We start from the raw sequence: 27,452 nt of genomic DNA on the forward strand, positions 1-27,452 counted from the left end.
GTTTTATTCTAAAATTTAACAGTAGACAGAACCTTTATCTCTCTCTAATTATTTCTTTACATTCTTGGAAAAAAAAGTCTATTTTGACAAAATAAGGAGTACAATATGCAAGTAGGCCTTTTTGTTTTAAAAAGTAAGGCGTAAAAGTAGTCATCAGGAAAAATACTCAATTACACGTGCACAAAAACTAGAAGTTGAAGAAATGATTGCCACGCATTGGTTTACTTACAGGTTAATTATCTACTTTGTGTCATATAAAAAAAAAAATGTCTCCAAGACTGTGTTGCCGTGTAAATTGGGTCCACGTCTCCCCTTGCTATTTCAGCCTGAGATGACGCACCTTCATTTGGTTTTACGTTGTTTCCGCAATGATGCTGCTGGCCCCGCCCCTCCTCAGCATCATCACTTTCCTCCTCCTCAACGGGAGAAAAATGTACTTTTTGCATCCAGCCAGTCGCCCAGTCTGCCTTTCGCCACCAGTCGTATATAGATATTTAAAAATAATATAGACATTTCTAGCCTGATATTTTTGTTGGCCACAAGGGGGATTGTGCTCTAAATGTGAGCCATCCACACTGGCTCTGCAGCCGTTTTTTGTACACAATGGGCATTTAAAGGAGAAAAAACTGCAAAGATTTCTTCTTGTTGTTCTGCCGTGACACTTGAACGCACCATGCAGCATCCGAGGGCATGGCGAGCTGTGCTGCTCCTCACAATCGTGCTTCGCACGGGGTTGTCAGACAGATACGGTAAGGTAATTAATGCTTAAAGTCTGTATAGTCGAGTTTTTTTTTTTTCCCAAATGTATTTATTTATTTATTTATTTATTTATTTATTTATTTTTATTATAATCTTCACTGTGAGCTGCGACTTTCACCGTCGACATGGTGGTTCTGTCTTCTGTGATTTATTTTGCTAAACAAACAGTAGATTGTTATCTGTAACAGGAATTGATGATTAGCTAGAGAATGCCAAGTGAGGCGTGATAAGGAGTGCATTTGCATTCTCTGTTGATGTATTTTTCAAATAGAGATGACAACCATATATGGCCACTACTTTACTACCATTTACCACATTGCATCTTTGGCGTCAAACTATACATGTTTTGTTTTTTTAAACATTTTTTAGGATGCTTCTGTTCACCTTTCCTTAGCTGTTTTTTATCCTTCTATTCTTTATTTTATTCGGTCCCCTCTATTTTTAAGATCGTATCTTCGTAGAGTAAATAGCCTTCAAGTAAAAAAAAAAAAGTCAATATCATAATTTCCCTACATTATTATTGAATTATTTTGACAAAAAAATAAAATACATATGATACATCTTCATATAAAACCAGGATTTCATATTTAATTTGAGTAGAAATTACAAGATTGTAAATTCAATAATAAAAGTTGTATACATATGTTGGGCTTACTGTATTTATTTGGTTAAAATGTTAGGATTCGCTTATAGTCAACAAGTCTTGATAAGAATTCTGGAACTGTGCTGCATCATAATGAAAGCTGTTTCTAATATTCTGCTTCTCTTATTAAATGTGAAAGGTGCTCAACATCTTTTTAGAGGCTGCCATTATTTTTAACTTAATTTCTAATGACATTTTTTTTCAACACTGTCAATCAAAGCTGATGACAGGAATTCAAATGTTACAATTCATTCATGATTCATCTTTTGACAAAAACATGCTTAGTGTTGACTTTGATGTGATTTTGATTGTCTCTCACGTACAAATGGAGAGCAGAAAGCTGCAAATCAGAAAGGCAAGCTGGCAGGCAGCGATAACAGTACATTACCTGAAGCATTTGCGTCCTATCTCAAAGCAAACACCTGCTCATTCACATAAAAGCAAAACATCATCCCCTTGAAACCTGATGAGAAACAACAGAAAAGATTTACAAATTAAAAATCACAATCCAATGGTGGAAATTCTGTAATTGTACCATTTTTTAAAGAAAGACATTGTTTTACAGTACCCCTGCAGCAGTTGTTACTTGGATGAGTAAACTTCTAACATACCCATGATTCTAGTGAGAATAATTGATATTGAAAACGGATTTATGAATTGTAACCACTTGGGTGAATGTTGTAATTGATTTTTTTGTTTCCATCACGGTGCATTCGTGTAAAACCACCACCCTGTCGGGCTTTGTTGAATTCATACATTTTACCTGTGGGCATTGTTTGTTTGTTTTTTTGCATCAGGTTGCCTGTTTGAGAGAAAACTGTGCTCCAGGGATCAGTTTTGCTCAGATGGTAAGACACACACACACTCATAGTATTCAATTATGATGTCCTGGTGGTTGCATTGACAAAAGGCCTCAGCAACAAAATCAAGACTAATCAAGTCAAGGATTTTTTTTTTCCCCCTATGCCATCCCTATGTGTCCGATTCCCACTGTGACGTTCCCATCTTGGTTTCATTAGCTTTATCGAAGCCCCACCTCCCTCCTCTGCTGTCTCCATGGCAACACTGACATCACGTTGAGGTCGACACCCCCACAGTTGTTGTGCTAATACAGTGATGAGTCACTGACACAGGCTTTACGTGCTTCTCGGTGAAAATTGCATTTACGCACATAGCATCGCAGTAGCGCAGAATACTGCACATGAACTCCCGAATGAAAATAAACTAGAACATGTATTTTTCAAATGGGAAGAGAGAGGGAGAGAGAGTAATGTGATGTAATGTAATGCAGGTTTCACATTGACTAGCAGATAAGAAACATCAGCAGCTGCCAGATCGCATTTGGTTAAAGAGGCATCTACCTTAACTCTACAAATTGATTTTATTATCCATGTAAACAGTGAATGATTGTAGCATAATTTTAAAATGGCCAGTTTGTAGTTGTTTCCCCAATTAGAAAATAACGACTAAGAGAGCAGTTTTCCAGTACCAATATTACAGGCTACAGACAATTTAAATAACGGCTTTGTTAACTGGAAGATAATCCGTGGCCTCGGAATAGCAACGCTAAACGTTAGTAGCAAAGCAATTTGATCCTTGTTATTGTGTGCGGCTTCATTTGTGTCAAAAAGACACATATTGGACATTTTATTTTTAAATTTACCAAATAAAAAAACTAACACATATTCCATTATCATGTATTATATGGCATTATTTATTTTATATTACAAATTGACTTTTATAATTTACTGTCTGCTCTGCAGGTTAAATCCAAACCTCATGTCGAAGAAAATAGAATTTAGGCAAAACCATTCAGCTTATGTATATTTCAGGGTTGGGGGGAAAAAAAAGACTGTTCTCTTTGATGCATAATTAGAAGCTAAAAAAACCACATTAATCCCCTTTAATCTGCTCACTTTAACAATTCACCGTGTCACCATAGCAGGCGGGTTTGTGTCAGATTTAGAGGGCGTACAGAAAGACTGCAGTGAGTCATCTCTGCGCCAGAAAATATCCTCTCAGTTTTGGTCAGTCTCTCATATTACAGTCTGAAAGTTGTTGTTTTTTTTGTCGTTATTTGCTAATAAGTTATATATATTATATTATATTATATTATATTATATTTTATTTTATTTTATTTTATTTTATTTTATTTTATTTTATTATATATTAAATTAATTATTATATTATATTATATTATATTATATTATATTATATTATATTATATTATATTATATTATATTATATTATATTATATTACATTATATTACATTATATTATATTTCAACAGGATTTTGATTCAAATGTGAAGAATAATGCCTGTGTAAATCACATATAGATTTGTGATCAAGTCAGTCGTCGGTCATATTGTTGCCATAAGGCTGCCCGCAGGTAAGAAGAAAATGCTGAAAATAATGATTGGCAACGGTGAAAGGCCAATGTTGAGGTTACTGTAGCAATCAGGATAAAATGTGTGGGCTGTACTTCAGTTGTATGAGTCATTGTTAAGTGCTACCGTGGCCACACTGGATAGAAAGGTCGCATCAGGAAAGCTTTGCATATTTCATACTCCAAGTTAAGTAGAAAGCAGGGACTGGCGAGGGGGGGTTATTTTCCGTGAATACATACAAAACAACATTTTGCTTACCAGATGGGCTGTTTGGTCAGTGTCGCAGTTCCAAGCAGGACCGGGTCCAGTACCAAGTGACGGTTCCTGTATTGAAGAGAATGCAAGAAGTCCTGAAACAGCTCATGCTACAAGGTAAGTTTGGACAATTGAATAATAATTTCTTATGGCTAAACTGTACTTACTTTGTGTACACATGTAGGTCTTTCCTGGCAGGATGACATCACACAGTATATTCTATCAAAGGAACTCAAGAGAGTTCCTCACACCACCCAATCATCTAAACCGAACGCTTCCTCGCATGTTCCGTAAGTTTTCACCCATCAGAACAAAAGTCAAGCCGAGGTGTCCGATCAATCCCTTCAATCCTCCCTCTGCTGCAGTTCAGCTCTTATCTGTAATCCGCCACTCCGTGTCCATCCTAATCCTTTTGGGGGGGTTTTTGGGGTTGCAAGGTCCAAGCAGCAGATCTCCAAGCCAGGGTCTGCAGCACCTGCTGGCAACTATGCAGGTTACATGATTGTCGAGCCTCCTCGGTCGCAAATGCAGGGAGCCTCCATCAACCCTTACACATACCAACAGGTTCAACTTTTTTTCATGAAAGCCCGCAAAATCCTTTACAATGAAAAACACCAGAACTACCCGCTAACAAATATTTCTCCCAATGGCAGCACAGGCACCAAGAAGAAGCGGAGAGATCCCTCATTGGAGGAGGAGGAGGCTACGCCCGCCCTTCCGCATGGTTGCAGGCCAATCAGAAAGAGCGAGAGCGAGATAGGCAACTACTTCAGGAGGCACTGTCCGTCTATTTGGCTTCTGCACCATCCTCTTATCGCCACCGTGGGTCAACCTCCTTGGCATCTGCGGGTAAAGACATCACTGATATTGTCACGCATCTCGAAACAATGATTTCATATCATTACATATTCTCAGGCCTGCCTTACTATGATGACTTTCAAATGGAGATACCAGTGGACTATACAGAAGATTATACTCTAGAGAGACTTGGATCTACAAACAGGCAACCGCCGTTTCAAAATAAGGCCCCTCAGGTTTACAGCACCCAGTCAGGAAATAATGGTAAGGAAAACCAGCAACGCATGTCTAGATGCTTTGTATATTTGTGATTCTGATTTAAGCTTTGTTAGATGGCTTGCTGCAAAAAATGTCAGGCGTTCTACAAAAGTACGGAGTTGACCCGAAAGAGCTCAGCCAAGAGCAGCTCTACAAATTAGCCCTCATACTGCAACTGCTGCAAGCCAAAGACAAGACACAAGGTATTACATACGACTAAATACCTGAGCTAATTAGACAATACTTATAATAAAAAAATAGCAAGTAATCTGTTTTACTGTTCTCTAAATACCTGAAATTTGATTCTTTTTCCCTACACAGATAAAAATGAGAAGGACCTTGTCACTCTCAAGGAGGTAAGAATTTGCAGTTACCTAAATTTGGAGCACAGGGAATAATGTGCTAAAGTAGTATGTCCAGTTGCAAAAGTCTCAACCCCCCAAAATGTACCTTGTGTTGATTTGTGGCAGTCACCCTTCCCTTGTCTTTCTTCTAAATAGATGCAGCTATTAAAAACGGACACCATGTCCAGTAAGCCGGAGAAGCTTGCTTCTTTCCCTGTTGCACCTGAGGCCCCTCAAGCCCCCCAACCTGTGTCAGCTGTAACCACACCCATGACGAAGAGCGCAGGCCCCCTTTCGTCCGCCTCCCAAATGCCACTGGTTGCTCCTGGAGAAGGAGCAGGTTTAGAGAAGGAGGGAATGCCACAAGTTGAGGCTACGGGGGCCAAAGAGGAGTATGGCTACATTGTCACCAACCAGAGGTCAGAAGAAGATATTCCAAAGCATTTCATTCTGCTGGCAAAAAATATTTAAATGATTAAAAACAAGAGCATAATAAAGAATCTCTTGTCCAGCCCTCTGAGTTTATATGATGGTGTGAAGCTTGTGGAGCTACTGGCTGAGAAAATGCACCTGACAACCAGCAGCTTCATCAATATAAGGTAGGATGTGATTTTGCTTATTGCTTGCAAATATATCATGCAAACATCTCTTGACAGTTTATATGCACATGTGTGTTTTGCGTCACTAGCGTGGTGGGACCGGCACTGACATTTCGTATTCGCCAGAATGAGCACAATGCGACAGCTGCAGAGGTGGCGGATAAAGCCGGTGAGACTAGGAAAACAAACATAGCCATGCAGCTTTGCACCCACGCAAGTTGTGTTTACGGACATTCAAAGTGAAGCTTTCCAAGGTTTCTTTTTTTTCCCCTCATAGTTGAGACTGACTCACATTTTTGTTTCTTACTATAGTGTCTGAAAAGAATTTCTTGGAGTCTGAGACAAGCCTGAAGATTCTACAGACTGGCGTGGGAGAGGTACAGGATAGACACGCACATCCATACAGTGCTCGACAAATACTGTAAATTCGGGTTTATGTACCAAAACAGTATTTTGAATTTAGATGACATACTGGATCTCATTAGACTTAATTTAAATGCAATTAAAAGAGGTAATACATTTTTCTGCCTGGTACATTTTTTCCCCCATACTCACTGAATGTGCCCGAGTGAACGAATGACAGCACAGCTCACACGGCACCATTTCACTTGTTGCCATGGTGCTTTGTTTCCTCTCCCCCAATGTGGCGCCCAGATCCGAGGTACTATGACAACAGGTGTCATTAACCTATTCCCTTGTTCCGCACTGACTGCCTGCATGAATCATCACCAGTGATTTTTTTTTTTCTTAAATAATGGATCATCAAACAAAAGAGCTTTTTAATATGAATGTCAGGTTGGTGTGCAAGCACAGCAGTGTGGGAGGTCGTGATGTTGTAATACTGCAGGTACATTATGTACTGTACATTAACAGAATGTGTGTGTGTTTTTCCAGAGGACAAATGCACAGGGTCTCCCGCAGGTAACCAGGGTTTCCCAGGGCTCCAGTGGGACGGTCATCACACTGGTTTCCATGGCAGTGGTTGGAGGAGTGTTGATACTGGCTGTGGTCATCGCTTGCCTCAGACATTATGCTCACCAAGTGGCCAATGGCAAACTTGGTCTGGGGCCAGAGGGAGGTGCCGAAACACACTTTGATTATCAGGTGAGGCGTTGTTGACCTTCAGACGCTCGTTTCATTTCCTCAATGTGGAGCATCATAGATTTCGGTCATTTGCGTTAATATATTTCCACTACTGTTCATTTATACTAGTAGTGGGGAAAAAAACTAGTGGCTGAATGAACCATAGCTGGCTATCAGTCACCGGTCCACTTCTCCCTTTGTCTCTATCGCATATTCAGGAGTTATGTCGACAGCACATGGCATCCAAATCATCTCTGTCCCGTCAGGACTGCGTGGGCCCTGCGATCAGTGGCGTGGCGGGTACAGCTGCCAGCGCCGGCGGGCGACGGGGAACGGATACGTCCCGTGTGAGTAGCGTTTCCTCCCAATTCAGCGATGGCCCGCAGCACAGCCCGTCCTCCACCCACAGCTCCACTCCATCCTGGAGTGAGGAGCCTGCCCAGTCAAATATGGACATCTCCACCGGTCACATGATTCTGGTAGGCGGACAAACAATCACAGGCAATAGCCGTGAAAACTTATGTGCTTATGTTCTGCAACTTTCCGTCAGGCCTATATGGAGGACCACCTTCGTAACAAGGACCGCCTTCAGAAGGAGTGGGAGGCGCTTTGCTCCTACCAGGCCGACCCTAGTTCAGTGGCCGCGGCTCAAACTCCCAACAACATGGCCAAAAACAGACAGGCTGAATCACTCCCATGTCAGTTCAAGTAGTGTTTTGTTCTTCCTCAGCACACTATCACTTTAGTGTCCCAATCGGGTTTATCCATAAAATTTCATTTTTGATCAGTCTCACCTTTTTCTCGGCAGACGATCACTCACGAGTGAAGCTGAAAAGGGATGTGAACCCGAGAAAACAAGATTACATCAATGCCAGCTTCATTGTAAGTCAATCTTTACGTAATGTACGATAGCCAAATTTCCCAATGAGAAATTCATTACCAGATCTGAACTAAAATTTGTCTGGTCAGACTTACGATTTTCTTCTTTTCTTCATTTGGACCGATAGTTTGATCATGACCCTCGCCAGCCAGCCTATATCGCCACTCAGGGACCTCTGCCTCACACAGTGGCAGATTTTTGGCAGGTGAGCACATACATTTCACAAATCATTATTGGATGTGTGTAGAGCCATGCACAATATGTGCGTGTTCTTACCACGCTTCAGATGGTTTGGGAGAACGGCTGCACGGTGATCGTGATGATGTCCGCTCTGGCGGAAGACGGACAAAAACAGAGCGAAAGATACTGGCCAGATGAGGGTTCGTCACTCTACCATATCTATGAGGTAAGGTTGAGATGTTCTGTTTCCCCCTGGTGACCAATGACGGTACTGACAAATTTTAGAGAGATTTGTACGTATCGACTTTGATGACCTTCTTTCTCCTCTTAGGTGAACTTGGTGTCAGAGCATATCTGGTGCAAGGACTTCCTGGTGCGTAGCTTTTACTTGAAGAATGTCCAGACGCAAGAAACGAGAACCCTAACGCAATTTCACCTGCTGAGCTGGCCGGCGGACGGAATTCCCACCTCAACACGGCCCCTGCTTGACTTCCGCAGGTGTGAAAACACGGCGACACAAATGTGCACGTTGTGTTTACACAACCTGGGAAAGAAAATATTTTCCTGTTGAGTCGTCATTTATCACCATTTTTGCCTTTAACGTCACATTTCTCCTACCTTGTGTCCTATCACGTATCATTAATATTTACCACAAAACTCATCAACCTAGCGACATCCTTATTGCCGTTCCTCCATTTTGTGTTCCTTCACTGCTCCTCCTCTCTCTCCCTCTACCCCAGTGCACATCTCTAGATGTGCAGGTTTGTACTCGAACATCTCCCAGTGTCATTTTTGCGGTTTGCAGCTAGTACTCTGGCTCCAGTTGCATAGTCACAAAAATGAGCATTGGCAGGTGTGACTGGCTACTGCAAGAGGGACAGTGAATCCGGGGCTTCCCGCCATTTAATCGCCTCCACCACCTCATAAATCTCATCTTGTCATCCTTGACTACATTATCCATTTCATTCGTCTTGTTGCTCCGCTTTCTAATTGCTTTTGATTCAATCACGAGCCACGAGTAACTGTGGCTGCAGTCATAAATCTCCTTCTCAAAACACTTCACTCGATAACAATTTGTCCAGTGAAAGAGGTCAGTAATGCACTCTTGTTGTGTCTGGCTTTTGCTCTATTTTTTTTCTTCTATTTCCTCTCTGATACTTTTCAGGAAGGTGAATAAATGCTACAGAGGTCGCTCCTGCCCTATTATTATTCACTGCAGGTAAAAAAAAAAAAAAAAAAGAATACACGACCTCATATAATGTCAGAATTACAGGATGCGACCAATCAATTTATGCAGTATAGTAAATTGATGGTGGTGGTTGCTATGCGTACTCTGACCTTTCTTTTGCTGTGCCGCAACCACAGCGATGGGACCGGCAGAACCGGCACTTACATTCTCATTGACATGGTGCTGAACCGCATGGCCAAAGGTGAGTTTGCTCTGCTTGCACCTACATTCGCATATTCGGATTAGAGTGAATAGATCACAGGAAGCTTAAAATGGCGGCTGGTAGAGTAATGACAATTTCACGTACTATACAGCTCAATCTTAGTCATGAAGTCACACGTGGAAAACTATTTCACAATAAAAGACATTGGCCAATTGCCACTGTTTTGTTTTTCACTCCTGAAATTTCACCTAACTCATAATTCAGCCATAATTTGTGTCGCTTTTCAAAACACAATAAATTTCTGGATTTGAAGATTTTGGCTGATCTTGTCTTTAGGAGTCAAGGAGATTGATATTGCTGCCACACTGGAACACGTCAGAGACCAGAGACCCGGCTTGGTCAAAACCAAGGTACCAATTATGTGTTTGCAAATAATTGAGTCTAATTTGTTCAGTGTTTTTCTACTCACTCCTCTTATTCTCGCTTCTCCCACGCAGGACCAATTTGAATTTGCACTGACAGCCGTTGCTGAGGAGGTGAATGCCATCTTGAAAGCCTTGCCGCAATGAACAGCGGCACCGACCGACACACACACACACACACACACACACACACACACACACACTCACTCACACACACACACACACCAAGACCCAAAAATATTGTAAGACGAAACGGTCACATATCATGGGACTCAAGTAGTTCAATCATTAAAAGTATTTAATTTAATAATAAATTATTTTATAAAATGTTTTAATTTTAATTGTTTGTTTTTTTATTTTGACCATATGTGAATATGGTAAGTATGGGCAGTCTGAAGACAAGAATACAGTGCCTGTTTGAATTCTGAATTTCTGTGGACCAGAATACTGTATGCGACTGTCTTGTGTCAATTTTAGATGTTTTTTATCGTGAGGTTTGGCTTTGCCTTCACGATTGTCTACATTCATGTGTTACTTATGTACTTAAAAAAAAGTGCACACCATCATGTTTCTCTCAATCATCTTCGGTGTAAATTGTTTAATTTCCGTGAAGCTATGTGATTAATGTAAAACTCTCTCCGATGATTGTATTTATTTCATGTAGCAGGCAGATAAAATATCTATAAAAAATGTATTTTTGACTTAATGAATAAATAAATTTGTGATGTGATGCAGCAAAAATAAATACAGATTACAATTGTGTTTTTGTACACAGCGGGCTCTATTTTCACAGGGGGGGCTGGACTCAATTCTGGTCTTTTTCCTCAAACCTACGCATTGCGCAATCATAGAGATATGTCCAAGACACTCAACATCAGAAGGAAACACTTTATTTCCTTGCTTTGTTAAAAGATTTTAAATGGTTACGTTAATTGTTCTTCCATCTTTTATCCTGTACATTATTGTCCAGTATTGACAACGTAGCATGAACAAAATTGATTAATCCAGAGATTATTAATTTTCCAGTTTTTTCCGGCCAGTGTGGAGTAGCTATGCTCATTCACAGTCATACACACAAAGCAAACCTTAATGTAAGAGTCATTCATCGTGTAGAAGTCTCGTTGGGCAAGGGGAGACAAATGCATCATGAGACATTGTAAAATCTGTAAAAGCAGAAATAAAATGTGTGGTTTATAAATTAAAATTAATGAGATAGAAAATGGAGCTTTGACGTTGGGACACTTTACCAGTAGATGAGGGGCGTGGTCACAGCGTAGCTTGAGGCAATCGGGTTAGCTGGTGAAGGCCTTAAAGTCTGAGTCTGCAACAGCAAGTAAGAACTTTTAAGAACAACTTCCCAATAGTATAAGTGTTAGTAAGAGGCAATAAAACCTGACTTGACATTTTTTGTAGCACTTTTCTGTTTATGCCTTTCATGTTGTTTCAAAGACTCAATATGGAATTGGATTACTGCTGCGAGTCAGAGCGCAACAAATATTAGTACACAAAACAAATCAACGAGCACCATCTCCTTTTTATTTGTTATTGCATTTTAAACAATGTGAAGTATAAATGACAATAAAGCAGACATATATAAAAAAATAATAATACTTTTCATGCCTTGAGGTGCGTTGCAAAAATTCTTTAGTGATCATGTGGCAGCGTTAAATAAATAAAGTAAGCAATGAAAAAATACTTCTTGCTTGTTGATAGCACTTGAGAGCAAAATTCTCAACTTTGGAATAAGGATTCGAACTCTTTCAAGTATACTATTTGGCTGTTTTTGTTTTTTTTGTCCCAGAAGATTTGGCACATTTGCAAGGATAGGGTTTCTTTGTGCATCCATGATTTAAATTATTGGATGCGTTCTGCTTAAACTAAGCACATGTGCAGGGCAACACATTGTTGGACTCTTTTTAAACCAGACGTGTATTAATAGAGAATGTTCTGTGGTCCACTTTTGGATGATGATGTTTATAGGGCTCAGTGTCTTCGGGCATAAATGCGATTCAATTCAATGAAAAGCCAAGGCGCATTAACACACGACGCACAGACACACCGTCTTTTTCTGCTTCATACCGCTGTCACTAATTTCTTGCGACGCGACATCACCAGACCCTGAATCCTTTCTAAGCGCAGCCCCGCTTTGGACAGGAACAACATTGTCGCTAGCGTCTGTGTTTGGATATTGTGTCTCAACAACCGTGCTCCCTCTGTGCTCAGCACTTGTGTCAATGACATCTCTGACCCCGCCCCCGGCACCTGATATGACGTCGGGAGCAGCTGCTTTCTGCTGGGCTTCCATTTCTGACAAGCTGAACGCCAACGCCATCTGGAGTTCTTCATCGTCCTCCTCTTGCTCGCTCGCACCGACTCCTCCGTAACGGTAGAAAGGGGCGGCACTGAACGAACGGTGCGTGACTGCCGAAAACGGGCTGGGCCGAGTTCTGCCAGTTTCGTGACGTAACCGGTTTTCGATTGAGGGATTCGGTTGGTGAGGCTGTCCCTCTCGTCGACTCAGCTCCAGTGCCAGAGCCATTTCATCCTGCACGCCTAAGGGAGAGAAAATAATTATGTTACGTACACTCAATGAATATTTTCAGCACAAAACGTGCACGATTGAGCTTACCATTAATCAGCACAGTCTTTAACACGCCATCTTCTTCGATCTCTGTTCTTTCTTGGCCATTCTCTTTAATCCTAAAACAGAGAACGCATATAAAAAATGATTTCAGTGTATGGAAAAAAAAAGCCACACTATTCTAAGTACAATACAAATTGGATTTGAAGTTTTTGTGCCGTGAACATCTTTTTAAAAAAACTGTGATTGCAAAATGTGTCATTCTGAAATGGTCACAAAGGAAGGCGCTTACTTCTTGGTGGTTGTGCGCTTGCCATTTATGATGCGGGTGGAAGTAGACACCGATTTGAAATTGCCACCTCCCATACCTCCCAGGTCATGAAAACCACCCATGGATGGAAAAGATGCAAATTCACCTGCAGAAGAAACACACTAATGAATTCAATTAGAATTTTAGAAAATGATCATTCTTATGCATAGTCACTATGAGTTTACCTCCAGCTGAAGGGAACGAGAAAAAACGGTTCGGTCCCAGGCGAGAGGTCGAACCCCCGAATGATAAGTCATCTAATGGAAAGTAGAGAGACAAATTGTCAGGGTGGTGTTTTTTGTTTGTTTGTTTATTGTGTTTGGTGATTTTGTTGTTATTTGAATCATCAACAAATGATCCAGAATGTTTTAATACCTTATCTTCTTTGTGTGTATATTTTATATACATGCTGTACTGATTATTCATGATTTTTTTTTCTTCATTTATATTTCATGTACAAAGTCTAATGTAGTTTTTGGAATGAAACATTTATGGGCAACATGGAAGCAACCATTTATTTTAATTAGAAATCTTATTTACCAAAGAAGCTGGCGAAAGGATCCTGGCCACCAAAAAACTCCTTGAAAACCTCCTCTGGACTGCGGAATGTGAAGGCGAATCCTGGGAAATCTGGAGAGAAGTTTGAGGAAAAGCCTGGAGGAGAGAGAGATAATTAACATTTTAATAGAAAACATGAGCAGGAGGTGAAATAAGTGGAAGGTGCACCGTGAGATAGGGGAAAAAATGGAAATCAAAAAGGAGAGCAGATCTAAGGTAGGCAACAAGATTTTTTTTCTGTACCTGAGTGTCTCAATCCTTCACTTCCATATCTGTCGTAAGCACCGCGTTTATTCTCTGTACAAAACAACATCAGCAAAATTTTTGATCACGTGCACAAGTACATCACGCCTCACAGATGACATGACATTACAAGTCAACAAGACTTACGGTCAGAGAGAACTTCATATGCCTCGGCGAGTTCTTTAAACTTCTTTTCTGCTTCCTCTTTATTGTCTGGATTTTTGTCAGGATGCCATTTAAGTGCCAGTTTCCTGTAGCTGAGTTCATAGAAAAATATAAAAAACAGATGAGGGCATTCTGACACCAAAGGAAACCTGCATTAAATGTTTTAACCATACTACACATCTTAACATTACGAGCATCAGAAAATTACAAAAAAATATAATGAGACAGCAATACTCACGCCTTCTTGATATCATCCTGAGAGGCTGTTTTGGATACTCCCAAAATGTTGTAGTAATCCACCATGACGCCTCCTGTCACCACTCTCCAACACTCTCCTGGGAAGAAAAAAATTTGATAGGCCAAACATAAATTTCATCCATAAAATAGAGATGCAGAAGGCAAAAGTAGGTGAATCATTTGTAAACTGACTTGTTTATTTTTATCACTTGTACTGAAGGAAAGAAGAAGGCAGACATAAAAACAGATGACAGAGGGGTGGAGTGAGGAATTGGACAAAGGAAGGGAGAAAAGCAGATTCCAGTGAAGGTGGAAGAATTTTTGTAGGTTTATTTTTTTCCACAAAAAAAACATTTTATGGGGAATCTACTTTACATGGATCTTTTCATGCAAGCAATGTAGGAACCATGATTCAGCTTTTTAGTCACCGTAATGGCTATACACACTGTATTACAGATATGAATATAAATAATTATCAATGCAATACATTGAATACATTGCAAGTTGAGCTATCGTTTGACTATTTTAGCCCCCTCAGGCTGTCATGCCATCTTACTGGTGGATTGCCACAAGTGTCCGGGGGGGTCTGGGGGGTTTCCAAATTGATGCAAAAGCCCCGCATGCAGCCGTGAGGCCCCTGGGACCTGCAAGAAGTGTATTTTGGGAGCAATGGCATCGCACTCACAGGCAGCGGTGTTAAACCAACCTTGTACATTTTGCCTAGTTGAGACTTAGATCTTCTTTTCGATGTCCCGTGAGTGTTTGGGGACACACATGGACAAGAGTGAGGGACAAATAATAAATTAAGCGTGTAACCTGACCTACCTTGTGAGTTTGACAGAAGATGAGGCGGTTGTTGACAGCGATCGCCGTGTTTCTACAACAGTCTCTTCTTGCCGGTGTGTCTCGCCGCAGCAGAGAGCTGTCGCCTCTGGGCTCCACTCCACGGGTAACAAAACCTGCGGTTCTCCAGCCCAGTTCGACTCGTTGTTGTTGCATATTACGTCATAATCAGCTGAGAGAAGAAATAGAGCGCCGAGAACATGCTGGAGTTTAAAGACGTCATTTGACACGCCCCTAAATGCTGCATTCACTGTAACTCGTAAAGAAGGCAGTCTCATTCGATGTACAGTGATCCCTCGCTACTTCTCGTTTCGTTTAACGCGGCTTCACTACATCGCGGAATTTTTTTTTTTTTCAAATAAAATCAAACATTTAAAAGTCAAAATAAAACTTTTAAATTGAGGAAACACGTCTCTAAGCTTTACAACAATGTAGTATTGCTCCAAATGTTCGTTTACATTCCTTGAGAAGTCTGTTTTCGCGTGTTAGCATCTTTCCGCTAACTCGTTAGCCTGCCCAGTACTTCTTGTTGGTGACTGTACTTCGCGGATTTCACTTATCGCGGGTGTTTTTTGGAACCAATTATCCGTGATAAACGAGGGATTCCTGTATATTAATACGGGTGAATTAAAAACAAAGGAAAAGAATAAAAGAATTACTGAATGGTAATTGCGTATTAGTACGAACAAACTGGTAACCACAATCGGTCCTGTCAACAGAGTTCTCAAAATATCCTACTTTTGACCTGTCCCCTATGCAACATAAGTCTTCTTAACGACTGCCTGTGGAATTAAATTGACCTCACGGTAAACAGAAAACCTTGGCTGGGGTTAGAACATATTTTAATGGTTAAACAGAAAAATAAAATGACATCAAAATTTAAAAAAACAACAAAAAACAACAACACCAATGAGGAAATTCAACTGTGCCTCGTCACCTAAGTGTTGTACCGTGTGTTTCCAGCAGATGACGCTATTTCTCCACTGAAGAAAACTCACCAAGCGTTAATGCACGGGCTTGGGTGAAACTAGGGTGGAAAATACATGTGTCAAGTCAGTTTTGTTAAAATAGACTAATAAAAAAAAAAAAGGTAACCAATGTAGTAACTTAACCCTGGATACAACCGGAAAAAATATGATTTGCTTCATTTTTCTCTACTGCTATTCAAAATCACAAATGCATCAAAGCATGTTTGGATGTGTTTATTAAGAATGAGCAATCACTACCACAGGCAGAATATGTAATAACTCCATGAAAGCGATCATACACTTCAGTATTCTCCATCTTCATCCTCATCCCCAATGCTGTCAAAACAAACTTCTTCATAATCCTTCTCCAGGGCTGCCATATCCTCTCTGGCCTCTGAGAACTCTCCTTCCTCCATTCCCTCTCCCACATACCAGTGCACAAAGGCTCTCTTGGCGTACATCAGATCAAACTTGTGATCAAGACGGGCCCAAGCCTCAGCAAATGCCGTTGTGTTGCTCAGCATGCACACAGCCCTTTGCACCTTGGCTAGATCTCCTCCGGGAAACACCATCGGAGGCCGGTAGTTGATGCCCACTTTGAAGCCTGTAGGACACCAGTCCACAAATTGGACGGTGCGTTTGGTCTTGATGGCAGCAATAGCAGAGTTGACATCTTTAGGTGCCACATCGCCAACAAACAACAGCAAACAGCAGGCCATGTATTTACCATGACGAGGGTCGCACTTGACCAACTGGTTGCCTGGCTCAAAGCAGGCATTGGTGATGTCAGCCACAGATAGACGCTCATGGTAGGCTTTTTCAGCAGAGATGAACGGGGCATATGTAGCTAGTGGGAAGTGCATACGGGGGTAGGGCACCAAGTTGGTCTGGAATTGCGTCAGGTTAACATTCAGGGCGCCATCAAAGCGAAGAGATGCTGTAATTGAAGACACAATCTGGCCAATCAGTCTGTTCAAGTTAGTGTAGGACGGCCTTTCTATATCGAGGTTTCTGCGGCAAATGTCAAAGATGGCTTCATTGTCCACCATGAAGGCACAATCAAAGTGCTCAAGGGTGCTGTGAGTAGTCAAAATGGAATTATAGGGCTCTACAACTGCTGTGGACACCTGAGGAGCTGGGTAGATTGCAAATTCAAGTTTTAGTTTCTTTCCATAATCAACAGACAGTCTCTCCATGAGCAAAGAGGTGAAACCAGAACCGGTACCGCCACCAAAGGAGTGAAAGATGAGGAATCCTTGCAAGCCCGAGCATTGATCAGCCTGATAAAGGAATTGAGTCATATTTTTAATCAGCATAATGTACACCAATAGTTTGAAGCAACAAGTCAGTTAAACACACGACATGTCTAAAAGTTGTATTGTTTTTTTTTTTTAAACACTTATTAATTTCAAAACTAACCAGCTTGCGAGTCCTGTCCAGCACCTGATCAATGATTTTTTTGCCAATACTGTAGTGCCCACGGGCATAGTTATTGGCAGCATCTTCGTTCCCTGTGATCATCTGTTCTGGATAGAACAATTGCCGATAGCGACCTGTACGAACCTCATCTGTGGAAAACAAAGTTGAAAGTTTAAGCGATATTGAAATAACTATTACATATATTACCTGGGGTGTCAGAGGTTACTAACCGATGACAGTGGGCTCCAGATCAACAAAGATGGCCCTGGGATAATGCTTCCCAGTTCCAAACTCACTGAAGAAATTCTTGAATGAGTCATCGTCTCCAGTAGCCTTGTCAGACGGTATCCGCCCATCTGGCTGGATGCCGTGTTCCAGACAGTAAAGCTCCCAGCATGCATTGCCAATATGGACTCCAGCTTGCCCAATGTGCAGAGAGATACATTCACGCTGGATGAAAGAGAGGGAATATATTTATCATATTGCCTCCAACCAACTGAACAGCTTTGACATTGTGCGGCAAGTTTTGATTGTAGCTTAGTTATTTTACATACAATATACGGTTAAGAGCTGACATATGTTGCATACACAGATCATTTTATATAGTTTTTGCATACACTATTGCACCACATCCTTTGTATCTACTTGGGGCTACGCCCACCCTGGCCACGATAAAACAGTTACGCCCCTGCTGTCTTAGAACGTTATGCGACAAATACTGTCACCTAACGGACAACCAAAACATGAGCAAAGGCCCTGTTAGCATGACATTACTTAGCTTAGCTTGCAAATCTCAACCGGACGGACAAACAGGGGGAGCCCACGCAACGCAAGCTTACAGGTGACGTCATCGATGAATGCGGTCGCTTACCATTGCGTCTGCTTGTCCTTTGGAACGTTATGCAGGGCTGTGCGGGCTTCAAACAAGGGAATACATTAGATTGAGAGTCGGGTCCGTCCGCAGGTTATTTCAGGCAGCATCTGCAATGCTCATTCTTAGTATAGAGGAGAAATGCGCATGTGGGGGGGGGGGGGGGGGGAACCCCCTGATGTTCAAGGTTGAGGAGCTGTTTAATTTCTTGGGCCCTTTTACCTTATCTAAACATTGACGTCAATAAATAGCCACTGCAGCAACAAAGTTTGGATTTACCATTTTCCAAAGTCTAGTCAGGAATTATGTGCCTTGCAGAAGCAGTACCACTTGTCTGCAGAAGGTGGCATCCTTTCACGCATTAACTGGAATTTATGTCCAAACATGTATTTTCTGAAAGCGCTTTTTTAAGTGTTACCATGTTTTATTAATTCAAGTCTACAGTCACTTGAAACACTTGGTGAATACATTGCTTATGCCTGTGATTTAGCTCAACTGACTTGAGTGTTAGCAGTCTGGAAGGTTTTCCCTGGGTTAAATAACAAAAATGACAATCATTGATGCTGCTTGGTAATATTTATTAACTGCGCAATCACAGCCAACAGACCAGGTCAATGGCATTACTGAATATTTGGACCTTGTAACTTCAAAGACTGAGCAATGACACCTCAGTACTCTTCTCCCTCTTCATCCTCTTCGCCAATGCTGTCAGTACCAACTTCTTCATAATCCTTCTCCAGGGCAGCCATATCCTCTCTGGCCTCTGAGAACTCTCCTTCCTCCATTCCCTCTCCCACATACCAGTGCACAAAGGCCCTCTTGGCATACATCAGATCAAACTTGTGATCCAGGCGGGCCCAGGCTTCAGCAATGGCTGTGGTGTTGCTCAGCATGCACACTGCCCTCTGCACCTTGGCCAGATCTCCTCCAGGGACAACTGTTGGAGGCTGGTAGTTGATGCCTACTTTGAAGCCAGTGGGACACCAATCCACAAACTGGATGGTGCGTTTGGTCTTGATGGCAGCAATGGCGGAGTTGACATCTTTGGGAACCACATCACCACGATACAGCAGACAGCAGGCCATGTATTTGCCATGACGAGGGTCGCACTTGACCATCTGGTTGGCGGGCTCAAAGCAGGCGTTGGTGATGTCTGCTACAGAAAGCTGCTCATGGTAGGCTTTCTCCGCAGAGATGACTGGGGCATATGTGGCTAGAGGGAAGTGGATACGAGGGTACGGCACCAAATTGGTCTGGAACTCTGTCAGATCAACATTCAGAGCGCCATCAAAGCGAAGAGAGGCTGTGATAGATGATACAATCTGGCCAATCAGCCTATTAAGGTTAGTGTAGGTTGGCCTTTCAATGTCGAGGTTTCGGCGACAAATGTCATAGATGGCTTCATTGTCTACCATGAAAGCACAGTCGGAATGCTCAAGGGTGGTGTGAGTGGTCAGAATGGAATTGTAGGGCTCTACAACTGCTGTTGACACTTGAGGTGCTGGGTAGACAGCAAACTCAAGTTTGGACTTCTTCCCATAATCAACAGACAGACGCTCCATGAGGAGTGATGTGAAACCAGAGCCAGTGCCGCCGCCAAAGGAGTGGAAGATGAGGAATCCCTGCAAGCCTGTGCATTGATCAGCCTGAAAGATAAATTGTAATCACATCATACTCAAAATCATCAATATTACCATTATTTAAAAAAAAAAAAAAAAAAAAAACTCAGGCTATCCAAAGCACTTACCAGCTTGCGAGTCCTGTCCAGAACCAAATCAATTATCTCCTTGCCAATAGTGTAGTGCCCACGGGCATAGTTGTTGGCTGCATCTTCCTTCCCTGTGATTAATTGTTCTGGGTGGAAGAGCTGACGGTAGGTACCTGTACGCACCTCATCTGTAGAAAATCGTACAATTTTGAGATGTTCATGTTATTCATGCAAAAACCTGAAAGTTTATCACTAGGTGTGTCAACGTAAACTCACCAATGACAGTGGGCTCCAGATCAACAAAGATCGCTCGAGGCACATGTTTCCCAGCCCCGGTCTCACTGAAGAAGGTGTTGAATGAGTCATCACCTCCTCCAATTGTCTTGTCAGAGGGCATCTGTCCATCTGGCTGGATGCCATGTTCCAGGCAGTAAAGCTCCCAACAGGCATTGCCCATTTGGGCTCCGGCTTGGCCGACATGCATTGAAATACATTCACGCTGCGTGAAAGAGAAGGTACAAACAATTTAACCTTTCTACTTAAAGATCTATGCACAAGTAATCAATATAATTTATTATCATACACAACTTTACATGCACTGACATGAGTACCGCATGTGCAAAAAGATTTTTTTTTTTCTTCTAAGTCAAACATGCAGAATTGTAAAATGAGGTATACTAAAACAAAAACTGTTCTGGGGAAAAAAGTTAAATTCCCCTCGTCAATGCGGGAAGTTCGCCCACGTCACTGCCTCCCAACTCCCCATTTGCGGCCTCTCCCTTCCTCCATTTTTCCCAGCTGCATAGTGCTGTGTAATGCAGGGGATGCGCCCCTCCCTCAACAAAGAAAAAGAACCGCCCAAAGGCTGAAAAATGGCGGCTTAAACGGAGAAGCAAAAAATGGCGGACACGAAACGTATGACTACTGACCACTCCTTTATCCCCCCCCCCCCCTCTCCTCTCCTCATTTCTTCGACCACATCAACCTCACACTGAACATTTAGTAGTACCACAAAGTTTTAGACTGGTGTAGAAACTATTAGAGGAAGAATGTGACTTAACTTGTTTTACCTAGTTTATAATCCAATTAAGAATTATGACGCACATTTATCACATCATCTTGATATTTCAAGGTTTGGCCGTTAGAACATGTTTATTTCCATTTTCAGTTCCCATTCGTGGCACGTCAGCATACAACTACGGTCACCTAACGGAGACGCGCTAGTTTTTGTCCCGCTAACCGTACGGACTGAAATTAATTGCGCTCGCATGACGCAGGCCTTAGCTCAGGTTGGTAATCTGGAGGGATGGAGAACAAGGAGAACTGAGTCAACGTCACTCGGCCGTGCGGTTACTCACCATTTTGGCTGCTTGTCCTTTGAACGACGTTAGAGGATTCAGAGACAAGGCAAAGTGGTGAGGGGAAGGGGAGTGAGAGTTTATATAGGGAGGGGAAGCGGAAGGAAGGAAACTTCAGTCAGCAGCTCCGATGCTGATTGGTTGAAAGAAAAACGGATGTCGCTGAAGTTCGATATGTTGATCGTTGTAACGATTTTATTTTTCTGAAATTCAGTTTTTGTGTGTTTTGAGTAATGATTAAAATTGTTTTCAGTTCTTCCAAACCTTTTTTCTTTTTTTTCCCGTTGTTGTTTGGACCCCCTCACCACCAAGTTTTGGAATACTATTTTCCCGTTTTTCTGAATAATTATCATTTTGGTAAAACAAACCCGTTTTCAGTGATAATATAGCACCAATGTTTATCTTGTAAGCTAAAAAAATGAACCGAATGACAGCAAACTGCAGAGACCAATTGTAATCACATACTTTTTAATACACAAAGATGTATTAAAATGTAGTATATTATTCGATATATTAGATGTAGTATGTATGTGATTGTTAATAATATACTCACACATTTATAAATTAAATAAGAATAATCCAAGAAAAAAAAGAGAGAAACATGTAGTTTAGATTTTTACTCACTCAAATTGGTTCAGCCATTTCCTTATCACTGTGTATGTACTGTAGCATAAGTTTTGTAGAATTGACTTGTTACTACAGTAGGAACTACACAGATAAACAGCAGACACTAAGGTTATTTTCTCACTCTAACATTCAGCGTCACAGCTGAATGGTACATAGAAGCTGACATTGGAGCCCTTTCATAACTGACATTCCACATGTGGGGGAATAAGTGTGGGGGTGGTGCACAAAAGAGTCTGACACAAAAAAGAAAGAATCTCTGCAGAATATGCTGTCATAGGACAAGCACGACTAGGCCTAACTGATCAAAAACTAAACCTCTTAAAATTATTCTTCTTGTGTCTTTGAGTCAATATTCCTCTCCTTCATCCTCCTCTCCTATATTGTCTGCACCCACTTCTTCATAATCCTTCTCCAGGGCTGCCATATCCTCTCTGGCCTCTGAGAACTCTCCTTCCTCCATTCCCTCTCCCACATACCAGTGCACAAAAGCCCTCTTGGCGTACATCAGATCAAACTTGTGATCCAGGCGGGCCCAGGCCTCAGCGATGGCTGTGGTGTTGCTTAGCATGCACACTGCCCTCTGCACTTTGGCCAGATCTCCTCCAGGAACCACAGTTGGAGGCTGGTAGTTGATGCCCACTTTGAAACCAGTGGGACACCAATCCACAAACTGGATGCTGCGTTTGGTTTTGATGGCGGCAATAGCAGAGTTGACATCTTTTGGGACGACATCACCACGATACAGCAGACAACAGGCCATGTATTTACCATGACGAGGGTCGCACTTGACCATCTGGTTGGCGGGCTCAAAGCAGGTGTTGGTGATGTCGGCTACAGAAAGCTGCTCGTGGTAGGCCTTCTCTGCAGAGATGACTGGGGCATATGTAGCCAGAGGGAAGTGGATACGAGGGTAGGGCACCAAGTTGGTCTGGAACTCTGTCAGATCAACATTCAGGGCTCCGTCAAAGCGAAGAGAGGCTGTGATCGAAGAAACTATCTGGCCAATCAGCCTGTTAAGGTTGGTGTAGGTTGGCCTTTCAATGTCAAGGTTCCTGCGGCAGATGTCATAGATGGCTTCATTGTCTACCATGAAGGCGCAGTCGGAATGCTCAAGGGTGGTGTGAGTGGTCAAAATGGAATTGTAGGGCTCTACAACTGCTGTGGACACCTGAGGGGCTGGGTAGATTGCAAATTCAAGCTTGGATTTTTTTCCGTAATCAACAGACAGACGCTCCATGAGGAGGGAGGTGAAACCAGAGCCGGTGCCTCCACCAAAGGAGTGGAAGATGAGGAATCCCTGCAAGCCTGTGCATTGATCAGCCTGAAAATGTAACATTATACAGGAAGATGAATAATCCATGCATGCATTAGAAGCTTATTGCAGCTGACTTGTAGTAGATAAGAGGCAGGGTGCATTAGTCAGCTAATTTAAAGTTATCAATTAACCTCGCTTGCATATATTTCTTTAAACCAAAGAATGCCTAAGCAAGAATGGGAACAACACGCTAGCTCCACAGACAAAGGCCCATGCAAAAAGTCAAACAGAATTTACTGATCCTATATTCACCCATAAAGTAATTTTCAACTTTTTCAGGATTAAAATATGTTAAAGGGTCTCACCAGTTTGCGAGTCCTGTCCAAAACCAGATCAATGATCTCCTTGCCAATGGTGTAGTGACCACGGGCATAGTTGTTGGCCGCATCTTCCTTCCCTGTGATTAACTGTTCTGGATGGAATAGCTGACGGTATGTACCCGTACGTACCTCATCTGGACATAAACACCAAAACAGAACAATTTTACAATGATTTCCTAAAAAAATAATCCAGTCAATCACTGACCAATAACAGTGGGCTCCAGGTCGACAAAGATGGCTCTTGGGACATGTTTCCCTGCTCCCGTCTCACTGAAAAAAGTGTTGAAGGAGTCATCCCCACCTCCGATTATTTTATCAGAGGGCATTTGGCCATCTGGCTGAATGCCGTGTTCCAGACAGTAAAGCTCCCAACATGCATTGCCAATCTGAGCCCCAGCTTGGCCCACATGTATGGAGATACATTCACGCTGTGAAAAGAGAAAATAGTTTGTTTACATAATTCACATTGATGCTGTCTGTATTCATCTTACCATTGTTGATCCCTCTTTTGCCGACGTTCAGGTGTCAGTAAGAAGATGTAGGTCTTGAGCCGCTGGTGTTGCTCGACTTTATATACCTGCACTTTGAGGTGAGCAGTGATTTGATAGGAGCTGTAATCGGAGAACCTGCTGATGGGACAATGATACGTTCATCCTCTCAATAGACAACACAATACAGGAAGGATGTCACCACCCAAAGCTTTGTTTGGGTTTTGTGTATGTGTGCACGGGAATTGGAGTGTGTATCTATTTTTTTGGGAGTGAGGGGGGAGATAATTTCACAGTTTCGCACAGCTCGTTTCAGAAGTTTTGACCTTCAAGCCTGTTCTGCACTTATATGAGATAAGATAAAGTCACACGGTGCATCAATAAATCACAGAATGCAACATACATTGGGTCCAACATAGTGAATTTCAAACTCATATATATATAAAAATTATATAGTATAAAAAAAAAAGCTAATACAAAGTGATGGAAATAAGTTGCGAGCAGAAACAAAAAACACCCATGAATAACATTTGCTTTGTAATCATTACACATTGTTTATCAAGTAAAACACAAAGCTGGAATGATAGAAAAGGCAGAGCACACTGTTCGGTTTATTATTCCTAATAGTCAGTTCACTCCTTTGGGAAAGAAATGAAATTCAATAGCCCAGACGTGATTCACTTAATATGGATGCCGAATTGCACACAGAGCAACTGCTTAGATGTGTAAACAAAAAGGTCAGCAAAAATGCAGCCTACTAAGAATGTACAAGTGATTGTCAATGAATACGCCATTATGTTCATTGTTAGATATTTATGAAGTGGTTATCATCCAAAAGGGGTTTGCAGGAGTAAAAACAAAACAAAAGAAAACATCCGGCCAGTCTGAGTTTTATTTGCCTACCTCCGCAGTCGCTGCCTGTTCAGCTGACTGAGATAAATGGATCTGTTGATACGGCGCATGACTGCGAGGCAGACGACCCAACTAACCTCAGGAACATTTCAAACGAGACAAACAGCTTTTTCAGTCAATGAGGAGGATTTTTTTTTTTTTGTCTTCTTATTCTCACAGATTCCCCGTCTGCTAATGAATATGATCAATCTTCAGTAGTCTCTTATTTACTTTGCGTATAATGCCAAATAATACAGGAAAGTACACGGTTGGCTGTTTCCACAAAGCCATGACCCACTTGTGTTATTTGAGTACTCTACTGCCAACGCCCAAACTCTCAACATCAAGACCAGCTGTATTTGAAGGTTCAAAAAATGAGCCCATGAAACTAATGTGAAGACAGTAGGTTTTTTTTTTAATCGAAAGGAGGCAGTTTGAAAAGGAAACAAATGGTCTTTTTTCTTTGTCACGCTCCGAAAAATAAAATAAATTTAAAAAAAGCCTTTTCCGTTAGCTTGTCACATGTGCAGGAGTATTCATTGTGTAGCAACTATGACCTCTGGCTGCTAAAAACTGTAAAGACATCCAAAACTTTAAAATTGCAGTCATTTTACAGTGCAGGGACAAGGACGCATTTATTTTAAAATGTACAACAAAATAGAAGAATGGAATTTCCCCCAACCAGTCAACATAAAAAGGCAGTCTTATAAATAAATATGGGCGAAAAGTAGTTTTTATGAAAAAAAAAACCTGTTATATCTGGTTCGTCCTTTTAATACATAATACAAGATACCGTAATTTTCGGACTATAAATTGCGTTTTTTTTCATAGTTTGGGTGGGGGGGCGACTTATAATAAGGAGCGACTTGTTTTTTTTTTCAAAAATCTTCAAAAAAAAAAAGGTGAAACCGAGATAAACGAACCGCGATGTAGCAAGGGATTACTGTAATTTGAATTTCAAGTGACGTCAGCAGCGCGACGCGGCGTGGCGGTTGTTTACAAAAAGGACAAAAATTGATCACGGGATGACGAAGATGACGAAGGGCCCCACGTACTACCGGCATCATTAGCGGCTTTGTTTCTAAGTGACACGGAGGACGAAGAGTTTGAAGGATTTAAGGATTTAGAGTGACACAGAAGGTTTGAAAAACTATTATGGCTTTTATGCACGCCCGGTCCTACTCTACTGAGCTCTCTTTCACCTCCGTGGGTAGAAGTCGGGGGCCGGCGCTCGGCCGGGTGGCTGTCCGGGGACGGTGGATGGGGCTCGGACATGGCTTTTACGCACGCCCGGTCCTACTCTACGGAGCTCTCTTTCACCTCCGTGGATGGAAGTCGAGGGCTGGCGCTCGGCCGGGTGGCTGCTCGGGGACGGTGGATGGGGCTCGGTCATGGCTTTTACGCACGCCCGGTCATATTCTATGGATCTCTCTTCCACCTCCGTGGCTGGAAGTCCACACCGCCACACGCCTGGAAGTTTGTTTTGTTAAATAAAAAGCCGTTTACCAAACCCACGTCTTTCCTTGTACTTTGTTAAGGCTACAATCTAGTTATATAATAGATCTTTGGAATAACAACGAGGCTGACGTCAGGGCGCACGCGCGGCGTTGTTGACAAAGGACGAGGAATTTGATCGATGGATTTAATGATTTAGAGTGCACAGATGGTTTGATAATATTATTGCTTATATAATAGTTATTTGATATCTAATTTATATATCGTTATATGGGCCTGTGGAATATTTGGAAGTGCAAGCGCCGTCAGCGGCGCGCACCCATTGTTGACAAAGGACGATGGATGGATTTAATGAATTGGAGTGACACAGATAGTTTTATAAACGTGTTATTTATGTAATAGTTTTTTTTAATAACTCTGAATGTTACGTCAGGCCCGTTCTCAGCTCTTTGTGTTTATGTCACGTTAGCATACCTATCGTTTAGCCTGTTGTTGCTCGTTCATGTCTGTTCTTGGTGTTGGATTTTGTCCAATAAATTGCCCCCCAAAATGCGACTTATACTCCGGAGCGACTTATATATGTTTTTTTTTCACTTTTTTGGGCATTTTATGGCTGATGCGACTTTTAGTCTGAAAATTACGGTAATATGTTTTGGAAAAGTGAATGTACTGCCATATTTTGGGGGGATTAAAAATATTTCCCCAAGTGTCATTGCTGGTTTGTATGCACACAGAAATGGGTCAGTTAACCGGTCGAACTTGTTGCGCTTCCCTTTTTGCAAACATTTGAAAGGATAAACCACTGGAACTATTTGACAGGAGTGACGTCAACCTGTGAGGTTTGACTGACAATATCTACATTTATCTCAGTGTTTTTGGATGACATATGAAGAGAACATAATATTTCATTAAGCTAGTGTCCCACCTATCATACTTATTCGCACCAGTCAATCATAAATTACTCAAAGCAATTGAAACATTTCATGAACGTTGGAGGTCTGTGCTTGTCAGGAGTGAAAGTTTCCACTCAGGCTGCAAGATCGGTTTACTGTGTGAAGAATTATATTGGCAGTACCTCGTGGTCATGCAAACAG

General features: G+C 41.8%; 5 protein-coding genes across 9 annotated transcripts; 1 reads left to right on the plus strand and 4 right to left on the minus strand.

Moving 5' to 3' along the window:
* Window positions 1–426: 426 nt before the first annotated feature.
* ptprna (protein tyrosine phosphatase receptor type Na) lies at window positions 427–10,746 on the plus strand. 3 transcript variants are annotated; one of them, XM_037239640.1, is made up of 25 exons: window positions 427–749; window positions 2,200–2,250; window positions 4,053–4,163; window positions 4,231–4,336; window positions 4,484–4,610; window positions 4,700–4,895; window positions 4,962–5,108; window positions 5,177–5,305; window positions 5,424–5,458; window positions 5,603–5,865; window positions 5,959–6,045; window positions 6,135–6,214; window positions 6,358–6,422; window positions 6,940–7,149; window positions 7,395–7,607; window positions 7,679–7,826; window positions 7,937–8,010; window positions 8,136–8,213; window positions 8,295–8,414; window positions 8,520–8,686; window positions 9,354–9,407; window positions 9,554–9,618; window positions 9,916–9,989; window positions 10,077–10,165; window positions 10,210–10,746. In XM_037239640.1, the coding sequence occupies exons 1-24, from the start codon at window positions 674–676 to the stop codon at window positions 10,146–10,148; spliced, it is 2,748 nt and encodes a 915-aa protein (XP_037095535.1). In that variant the 5' UTR covers window positions 427–673; the 3' UTR covers window positions 10,149–10,165; window positions 10,210–10,746. The 3 variants fall into 3 exon arrangements, with proteins under 3 accessions (XP_037095535.1, XP_037095534.1, XP_037095533.1); XM_037239639.1 differs by having other exon boundaries at window positions 428–749; window positions 7,347–7,607; window positions 10,077–10,169; XM_037239638.1 differs by having other exon boundaries at window positions 428–749; window positions 7,347–7,607.
* Window positions 10,747–10,875: 129 nt separating this feature from the next.
* dnajb2 (DnaJ heat shock protein family (Hsp40) member B2) lies at window positions 10,876–15,173 on the minus strand. 2 transcript variants are annotated; one of them, XR_005096115.1, is made up of 11 exons: window positions 14,921–15,173; window positions 14,097–14,193; window positions 13,841–13,950; window positions 13,694–13,747; window positions 13,433–13,546; window positions 13,078–13,149; window positions 12,875–12,998; window positions 12,631–12,701; window positions 12,264–12,554; window positions 11,244–11,322; window positions 10,876–11,164 (listed from the first exon to the last, which is right to left on the minus strand). XR_005096115.1 is itself a non-coding variant. In XM_037239641.1 (11 exons), exons 2-10 carry the CDS (start codon window positions 14,159–14,161, stop codon window positions 11,294–11,296), a joined length of 930 nt encoding a protein of 309 aa, XP_037095536.1. In that variant the 5' UTR covers window positions 14,162–14,193; window positions 14,921–15,173; the 3' UTR covers window positions 10,876–11,164; window positions 11,249–11,293. The 2 variants fall into 2 exon arrangements, 1 of the variants encoding a protein (XP_037095536.1); XM_037239641.1 differs by having other exon boundaries at window positions 11,249–11,322.
* A 952-nt stretch (window positions 15,174–16,125) lies between these two features.
* Window positions 16,126–18,616, minus strand: LOC119115375 (tubulin alpha chain-like). Of its 2 annotated transcripts, XM_037239812.1 has the most exons (5): window positions 18,197–18,616; window positions 17,556–17,775; window positions 17,326–17,474; window positions 16,634–17,186; window positions 16,126–16,510 (listed from the first exon to the last, which is right to left on the minus strand). In XM_037239812.1, the coding sequence occupies exons 1-5, from the start codon at window positions 18,197–18,199 to the stop codon at window positions 16,209–16,211; spliced, it is 1,227 nt and encodes a 408-aa protein (XP_037095707.1). In that variant the 5' UTR covers window positions 18,200–18,616; the 3' UTR covers window positions 16,126–16,208. The 2 variants fall into 2 exon arrangements, with proteins under 2 accessions (XP_037095707.1, XP_037095706.1); XM_037239811.1 differs by having other exon boundaries at window positions 16,126–17,186.
* Window positions 18,617–18,753: 137 nt separating this feature from the next.
* On the minus strand, window positions 18,754–21,280 carry LOC119115373 (tubulin alpha chain). The gene is made up of 4 exons (XM_037239809.1): window positions 21,263–21,280; window positions 20,181–20,403; window positions 19,944–20,092; window positions 18,754–19,842 (listed from the first exon to the last, which is right to left on the minus strand). The coding sequence occupies exons 1-4, from the start codon at window positions 21,263–21,265 to the stop codon at window positions 18,865–18,867; spliced, it is 1,353 nt and encodes a 450-aa protein (XP_037095704.1). The 5' UTR covers window positions 21,266–21,280; the 3' UTR covers window positions 18,754–18,864.
* Window positions 21,281–21,864: 584 nt separating this feature from the next.
* Window positions 21,865–24,205, minus strand: LOC119115377 (tubulin alpha chain-like). Its single transcript, XM_037239813.1, has 4 exons — window positions 24,016–24,205; window positions 23,730–23,952; window positions 23,510–23,658; window positions 21,865–23,210 (listed from the first exon to the last, which is right to left on the minus strand). The coding sequence occupies exons 1-4, from the start codon at window positions 24,016–24,018 to the stop codon at window positions 22,236–22,238; spliced, it is 1,350 nt and encodes a 449-aa protein (XP_037095708.1). The 5' UTR covers window positions 24,019–24,205; the 3' UTR covers window positions 21,865–22,235.
* Window positions 24,206–27,452: the final 3,247 nt, after the last annotated feature.

This window comes from Syngnathus acus, chromosome 21 (genome assembly GCF_901709675.1).
Source record: "Syngnathus acus chromosome 21, fSynAcu1.2, whole genome shotgun sequence".
Taxonomy (NCBI): Eukaryota; Metazoa; Chordata; class Actinopteri; order Syngnathiformes; family Syngnathidae; genus Syngnathus; species Syngnathus acus.

What these genes read in the sequence shown, in the direction of transcription:
- ptprna (XM_037239639.1), top strand. Translation starts at nt 674, where the DNA reads ATGCAGCATCCGAGGGCATGGCGAGCTGTGCTGCTCCTCACAATCGTG. An exon ending in CACCCAGTCAGGAAATAATG is followed by an intron (nt 5,109 to 5,176) that starts GTAAGGAAAACC and finishes AAGCTTTGTTAG; the next exon opens with ATGGCTTGCTGCAAAAAATG. An exon ending in ACATCAATGCCAGCTTCATT is followed by an intron (nt 8,011 to 8,135) that starts GTAAGTCAATCT and finishes TTGGACCGATAG; the next exon opens with TTTGATCATGACCCTCGCCA.
- dnajb2 (XM_037239641.1), bottom strand. Translation starts at nt 14,161, where the DNA reads ATGGTGGATTACTACAACATTTTGGGAGTATCCAAAACAGCCTCTCAG. An exon ending in CTCGTTCCCTTCAGCTGGAG is followed by an intron (nt 12,999 to 13,077) that starts GTAAACTCATAG and finishes TTTCTTCTGCAG; the next exon opens with GTGAATTTGCATCTTTTCCA. An exon ending in TGCTCCCGACGTCATATCAG is followed by an intron (nt 11,323 to 12,263) that starts GTGCCGGGGGCG and finishes TTGCTGTTGCAG; the next exon opens with ACTCAGACTTTAAGGCCTTC.
- LOC119115375 (XM_037239811.1), bottom strand. An exon ending in TCTGGAGCCCACTGTCATCG is followed by an intron (nt 17,475 to 17,555) that starts GTTAGTAACCTC and finishes TGTTTTCCACAG; the next exon opens with ATGAGGTTCGTACAGGTCGC. An exon ending in TGGACAGGACTCGCAAGCTG is followed by an intron (nt 17,187 to 17,325) that starts GTTAGTTTTGAA and finishes TTCCTTTATCAG; the next exon opens with GCTGATCAATGCTCGGGCTT.
- LOC119115373 (XM_037239809.1), bottom strand. An exon ending in TCTGGAGCCCACTGTCATTG is followed by an intron (nt 20,093 to 20,180) that starts GTGAGTTTACGT and finishes GATTTTCTACAG; the next exon opens with ATGAGGTGCGTACAGGTACC. An exon ending in TGGACAGGACTCGCAAGCTG is followed by an intron (nt 19,843 to 19,943) that starts GTAAGTGCTTTG and finishes TTTATCTTTCAG; the next exon opens with GCTGATCAATGCACAGGCTT.
- LOC119115377 (XM_037239813.1), bottom strand. An exon ending in CCTGGAGCCCACTGTTATTG is followed by an intron (nt 23,659 to 23,729) that starts GTCAGTGATTGA and finishes GTTTATGTCCAG; the next exon opens with ATGAGGTACGTACGGGTACA. An exon ending in TGGACAGGACTCGCAAACTG is followed by an intron (nt 23,211 to 23,509) that starts GTGAGACCCTTT and finishes TTACATTTTCAG; the next exon opens with GCTGATCAATGCACAGGCTT.